General features: G+C 48.2%; 1 protein-coding gene across 1 annotated transcript; it reads left to right on the top strand.

Annotated features, from left to right (window-relative positions):
• Positions 1–625: 625 nt before the first annotated feature.
• LOC103922934 (C-type lectin domain family 2 member B-like) lies at positions 626–4,091 on the top strand. Its single transcript, XM_009331160.1, has 5 exons — positions 626–772; positions 1,949–2,047; positions 2,802–2,974; positions 3,407–3,513; positions 3,926–4,091. The coding sequence occupies exons 1-5, from the start codon at positions 715–717 to the stop codon at positions 4,089–4,091; spliced, it is 603 nt and encodes a 200-aa protein (XP_009329435.1). The 5' UTR covers positions 626–714.
• Positions 4,092–6,800: the final 2,709 nt, after the last annotated feature.

Genomic DNA, 6,800 nt, shown 5'->3' with positions numbered 1-6,800 from the left:
GGGGAGAAAAAATCTTAATTGCAGGGAGAAGATTTTGATTGGGGGGATAAAACTTTAATTGGGGGTAGAAAATTTTAGTTGCAGAGAGAAGATTTTAATTGGGGGAGAAAACTTTAATTGAGGGGAGAAAAGTCTTGATTGCAGGGAGAAAATTTTAGTTGGGGGGAGAAAACTTTGATTATGGGGAAAATAACTGTGGAGAGGAAACTTTAATTATGGGGAGAAAACTTTAATCGGGGGGAGAAAATTTTAATTGAGGGGAGAAAACCGATGTCCTCTTAAAAACCACTGCTCCTCTTAAAAACCAACACGGGTTTGGTTGAAGACAGCAGCTTCAAAAAAAAAAACACAAACCACCCTCCATCTACTTTCTCATCTTGCTACTTTCCAGCAGGGGAAATACTCGTCCCCCTGGAATTTATGACATTTACTTTCTTTCCCCGACGTCATTCTTTGTGCTGCCCGTTGGGATTTCTAACCGGTAGCCAGAGGATTTATAGCCCCCACGGTGCAAACTTAACGTTACAGGGGTAGAAACGACGTTTTCTGCAATGAGTTCCCACCTCCGCCTGCGCTCGGATGTACCTCGCTGACGACCCCGACCTGAAAATCCTCGGGGGAGGCTGAGGACCGACAGCCTTCGTGACACCTCTGATAGGTGAAACTTTCCTTGGCAGGCGAGGCGGGAGCACCTGCGGAGGTGGAAGCCCCAAAATGAAGGCAACGAGGGATTATTCCGGATTTTTGGGCGTGGAAAGGCGCAAGCGGGCAGGTAACTGTAGAGCAACGAACTGAATAATCGCTGGGGTTTTCTTTTTTTTAAAAAAACTTCTATAATTTGAGAACAAAAACCAGCTGAGGTAAGGGAAGAGGGGCGTAGGGAAAAAAAAAAGAGCTTTTTCTAGCACTTCCCTTGGAAAATTCTTGTTGATCAGCAGGTGGAATTTTTGCTCTGAACCGTCTCATTTCAGACGCTTCGGGTTATTCTCATATATGATTAATCCTCCCTGAGGCACTTGAGTCACTGTTTCTTTTGGGTCTTCTCATCCCCCTCCCCCCCAAAGATTCCAAATTTCTGCTTTATTCTGAAGGAGAATAAAGAAATTTTTGAACAGCTGAAGTGTTAAAAGACCCCACCCCCCCAAAATAAGTCTGGGATTTAAGTCCAGTTTAGACACATCAACAAAATATTTATTAATCGCTGCCTTCCCTTCAACACTGCCCTATTTTAGTTCTCCCGACTCTTCCTCCCATCTCCATCATCCTCTCGGTGCACAATAAGGTAGAAAAGGGGCTTTTTGGGTCTTTTCCATCATCCCTCTCTACCCAGCCAGGGACTAAGATTTTGAGGAATGTTTTTTTTTTATTCATTGATTTGTTGATTTTGTTTTTTAATTTGTCGGGGGGTTTTTTATTTGTTGATTTTTTTTTTTACATGGCTTTTTAAAATTATTTGGCATATTTGGTTTCTGACTTACCTTCTATATAGTAATTTTGCATGGGGCGGGGGGGAGGAAGAGGGGAAAGGAGGGTTTGTCCCATGAGATTTGGTTCATGTGATAGATGGGGACGAAGAGGGGGAGAAGAGCTTAAGAGAAAAATCGGGGAAGTCCCATGGGGTGAAAGCACTGAGATTTTTAGGTAAAACCCTTAGGACGCAGAATTTTCTTTGCTCGTGGGCATCTTTGCTCATCATTTGGGCATCAGATGATGCCTGTCCTTTAGGAAGGCTCATCCCAAAGATGCTTTCGATGAGCATCGCCCAAGTGCTCCGCTGTGGGGCGCGGTGCTCTCCGCGGTGGCCCGATACGGGGAGGTTGCGTTAAAAGTCCCCTTCACCCTCGAGCAAAAGGAGGAAGAACCACCTTTTGGGCCAACAGCCTGGACCTGGAGCGTGTTGCTCCCCTCGGTACCCCCGCAAAGGCGTTGAAGGTCTCTTCTCCTGCAGGTTACAGCCTTGAGACGAAGCCGGAGGCGCGTGTCGCCTGTCAGGTGACGATGGCAGTGCTGTTCATAGCTCTGCTCGTCACCGCCGTCACTTTTGCAGGTGAGCATCGAGGTTTTCATCTCATGGGGAACGTCTCTGAGATACTTTGGGTTGTTACACATGGGCCAGATCCACCTCCATGCTCCCAGGGAAGATGCAGCCCAACCCCAGGAGGCTGTCCTCTCCAGGAGAGGGACATTTCAACGAGCAGAGAAGCCTTTCTACAGAAGACCAAACTCATCTCCTCCGCGTAGGAGCCGATATCATCCAGAAACCCCTAAAACCCAACAGAAAGAGCCGTTTGACGGGTACAGTCACCTGAGCTTTCCCAAAGGTGGTTTTTTTTCAAAGAAGGGGCCGTTCCTCTGCTGCTCGTCCAAGCAGCAAGAGATGTCGGCATGAGTCCCACCAAGCCAAGAAGTCTGCAGGAACAAAAGAACTTTTTTCCTGCCCTTTGCCCATCACTGCTTTTGCATTAATGACAGACAGCAATACCTAAGGGCGCGTTTAGGGACAGGGCTATTCTGGAAATCCTCTTAAAACTTGCATCTTTGAAGGCCACCACCCTATTTTCTTCTTTGAAGGTACAGCACCCGCATTCCTTGTCCAACGCCACAAGCTGGGCCACGATTTGAGCTTGTTTTCTCCCTCCAATCCACCCAAGACTTCTCTTGGTGTCTTAATTTTTCTTTCCTCTCACCACTGAGGCAGATGCAAGACTTTTGGAAGCTATGGGGCGGAGGATGACCATCCCCACCCTGGAGAGTCAAGGGGAAGGTGCCGCTCCTTAACGCTGTTGCTCTATCGATGACAGTGCAGGCTTTTCAGCCTCGTCCCCAACCCTGTTTTCGGTGTCCATTTGACTGGATCGGGTACAGAGGAAAATGCTACCATTTTTCGGAGGCTGAGGGGAACTGGACATCCAGCCAGGACAACTGCTCGGCACTCGGTGCTTCCTTGGCCGTGCTCGACAGCGTGGAGGACTTGGTAAGGAGACATGAGGACATGCTTAGCACGGGGCAGGGGGGGGGAAGCCACCAACGTATTTGCCACCTTTTGGTTTCTTTGACTGCTCTTCCAGGATCTTCCTTGGAGATCTGGGGTGAGGAGATGGGGAAAATGGTTTTCTTGAGGGCAGGTCATCGTGGGTCTCCTCAAATGTCTCACCAAAGCCAACCGATGCAAGACCTATAGCAAAAAAAGCCCCGTTTCTACGCAATATTGAAGCTCTGCCTTAAAGGTTACACTTTTTGGTAGTAGATTGAAAGGTTCAAGCACCAAAGGAGCCCTGAAGGAGCACGAGCAACTGCTGAAATGTAGATTATTGGTTGGAAGGAGGTTTCTGCAGATGGTGACCTGCCAGAGATGTCCCAAAGGCCCGTGACCTGTCCTAAAGCCTTTCTCTCTCCTCTTTTTCAGAGCTTCGTGATGAGATATAAAGGCATCTCAGAGCATTGGGTCGGCCTTTCACGGGAAGATGAGGAGCAACCGTGGAAATGGGTGAACCACTCACGCTTATCTCACCCGTGAGTCTGTGTTTTTCATCGTTATGTCATTGGTTGGTGTTTCCTCAGCCCCGAAATGTGCATTTCTTCCGGCATTTGAGGTGGATCCGGAGGTAGCGTTGGGACAATGGCGTTTGGGAAAGGCAACGTTGCATCCAGAGCTGGTCTTCGTTTTTCCCTTTGAATTGAGAGGTGGGAGCGGTGCGTTTGCTGGGGAAAACACTGTTAGTTAGATATTTATTTTTAAATAAGGGTGTTTTTTTCTTGCAAAGCATCAGGTTTCTTGCAGCCAACCCGGACTGCTGCCAAAACAGAAATAATTCAGCATCAGTATTGGCGCAGCGGGGGGGCGGGCGCGGAAAGCCAGCGCGTGATCTTCCTCCTTTCCCCTGCTGACCCCATCTAAGGTGGGTTCCCTCATCTGTCCTTCCAGGTTTTGGATCCGCGGCGACGGTCTCTGCGCCTACCTGAATGACAACGGGCTCAGCTCCTCCCGCTGCAGCACCGAGAGGAGCTGGGTTTGCAACAAGCCCGAGCTGCAGAGCCCAAGCAAGGGCAACGGGACGAGACGGGCTCAAAACCTTTGCATCAGATCCTAAGGGGCTGCAGGGAGCGCTCCTCAAACCCAAATACCCGGTGCACGATCGAGAAACAAAAGAAAACCTCAAAAAAAAAACCCACAGAAAAAGCAAACTCAGGGGAAAAAGCCTGCTGCCAAAAATTGCCAGGTAAGAACCAAAGTTATTGCGCGTTTGCACTTGCCAACCCAAAACTTTGCCATACGACCAGTGAAAAATATCTGGTGATTACTCACAGCACCCCTGCAATTCACACCTGGTAATGACTTATTCGTAACCCCACTTGCAATTAAATGTCAGGGGAAGAGGAAAGTCACAGCCGTACCGATGACCCCGGGGAGGACATCTGGAGGGTGAAGCTTAGCAGGCCTTGCACGGCGCGACCAGAAAAATGGGCAAATGCCGTAGGATTTTAGCTTTTCCCACTTTTTGTGGCGTTAAAGGAGCAACCTTCAGGCTTGGTGAGCTGAGAAGAACTCCCCGACACCTTACAAGTACGTAGAAATGCTGCAAGGATGGACAACGCTTGCAAGGCCTCCAAGGATTTGCTGCTCTCGTCTTCGGGAAAGCCCAAGCTGCAAAGCAACCAAGTCAACCCGTGACCGTACGTGGCTCTGTATCAAGAGCAAGGTGAAGGTGAAGAGACTTCCACGCATCAAAAATCAGATTATTCTCTCCAGGGACACAGCTCTGGGGGTAGGACGGCGGCAGGATTGGGGAGGATCTGCCAAGTCAAGGTTGGAGCGACCAGCTCCAACTGGTTGGAAAGAGAAGGCGACGTCTTCGCCTTAACGTGCCGGTGAGGTTAGGGATAAAAGCCAGCAAGGTTTTTAAAGAAGGGGAGGAGTAAAAGAAAAGATTTTGCACGTTTTCATGGAACGCTGTGTCCAGGGAAGACTTTCGAGCATCTCGTCTTGACGAAAGCTGACCCGTCTGCATGGACAACCGCGTCCAGGGAAGACTTTTTTTGACGAGCATCTCAACTTGGGGACTGTCGGTGAAGGTGTAAATGTGAGGATAGTAGGATTTTAGCAGCACTTTATTTTTCGGAGGTATTTAGCAGTAATAGCTAAAGGATCCAGCTTTTTCCCAGGACTGATGAAATCCGTTGTTTTCTCCTCTTTTAGCAATTTGGTGATCGTTGTCTTCTCAGATGCTCTCCCAGCAATGTTTCACCAAAGTGAGGGGTTTTTTTTGGGGGGGGACAGGACTATGGATGTCCTTGGCTTGTGGCGTTGGCAGCTCCATCTCCTGGGATCAACAGGTTCGTCCCAGCATAGCCCAGACCCCAGGGAAACCTTTCCTGCTCCCCCTCCGCGTCCGTCCTCGCCCTACGGAAGGACCATCTTCAGATCAGCTGCTATTTTCGCATCGTGTAACACTCGATGGCGACTAAATTTAGTATTTCTGAGGGCTTTTAATGCACCCTTGAGCTGCTTGCAAGATTTTTGCGAGACGAGGTGGCCTGAGGGTAGTATCAGAGAAACAACGAGCAAACTATTTAGCAATAACTTCATAATTACTGCTGGGAAATTGAGACAGATTTAACCTGGAGTAGGGCATTATCTATCACATTATTATTATTATTATTATTATTATTATTATTATTGTATGTGTGGGTGAAACAGCAATGCTGAGAGTTACGGCCCACTTTCCTCCCCCGGTAAATCCACGCTTCAAATATTGCAGCTCAAAATCCACTTTCCCTCGGTCCCAACGGGTTCTTGTAGTCGCGATGAGGAGAATTGCAGCAAGGGACCTCACCCCGCCGGGTTTAGACGAGCGCGCGCACGCGCTCGTGCTTAAACTCAGGCACTTTTTTTTTTGGTGCTTTTTCAGACCCGTTCTGCCTGCAAAAGTGTTGCAAAATGGGCCGTTAATTTAGTAGATCGCGCTTTTAGCGTAGGTGACCACGCTTGCTTGCATTTCCGTGGAGCTGCACAGGCACTGTCCCACCCTTTCTTTAGTTAAGGTGAAACACTAAAAAGTAAGAAAAGGCCTAGAATTATACCTAGTATATAGAGCTATGCGCCCTAATAATAGGAAAAGACCTAGAATTAAATCTCTGCTGTTAATGAGGAAATACTGAGCGTTTATTGGCCTCTCTGAGGAAAAGAGCAAAGAAAAAAAAACCCCAAACCTGCTTTTTTGGGGTCTTCCCGCGTGCCTTGAACCCGCGGGATTCACCCCTGCGGGATCGATCAGATGGAGGTGGAATAGCTGCAACAAAACCCCCAAGTGAGGGGTTTGCCCAGAAATTCCCAAAAAACGGTGGGTGAATAGGCAAAACTTTGCCTTTTTTTTTTTTTTTAATAACGCGTTTTGAGATTTCTCTTCGTTTCTGCCTCATTGCACCAGGCGCTGCTGAATTCACGCGCGTGAGTTTTAAGGGTGGGTTTTGTTTTTTTTTTTAGTGGCTGGCCCTTTTTGCCACTTTTGGGACGTTTTCTGCGCGAGACGTTATTCCCGTTTGTTACAGACTGAGTAATCAGTCGTGACGACAACATGCAATAAAAACGTATCGTTGGTTAACGAACCTATTCTGCCGCTGCCCTTCATCACCTGCTTGCATTGAAGCACAGCGGAAACCGCTTCAATAGGTGCCGTTTCCTGTTATTTTAGGTTTTTTTCTCAGCCTTTGCACATCAAGGGGAGGGGGAAAAAAAAAACACAACAAACACCTGCTTTTCATGGGTGAAGTGTGCGGGGTTCGCAGACAAAACCCTTCTC

This window comes from Pygoscelis adeliae, unplaced genomic scaffold (assembly GCF_000699105.1).
Source record: "Pygoscelis adeliae isolate BGI_AS28 unplaced genomic scaffold, ASM69910v1 Scaffold459, whole genome shotgun sequence".
Lineage (NCBI taxonomy): Eukaryota > Metazoa > Chordata > Aves > Sphenisciformes > Spheniscidae > Pygoscelis > Pygoscelis adeliae.
Note: the sequence above shows the minus strand (reverse complement) of the source record. Positions and strands in the feature narration are given on the sequence as shown.

Bases quoted from the DNA above. Each gene is read 5' to 3' on its own strand.
- LOC103922934 (XM_009331160.1), top strand. From the start codon at position 715: ATGAAGGCAACGAGGGATTATTCCGGATTTTTGGGCGTGGAAAGGCGC. The intron at 773-1,948 runs GTAACTGTAGAG...CTTCTCCTGCAG, and splicing joins GGAAAGGCGCAAGCGGGCAG to GTTACAGCCTTGAGACGAAG. The intron at 2,048-2,801 runs GTGAGCATCGAG...TATCGATGACAG, and splicing joins CACCGCCGTCACTTTTGCAG to TGCAGGCTTTTCAGCCTCGT.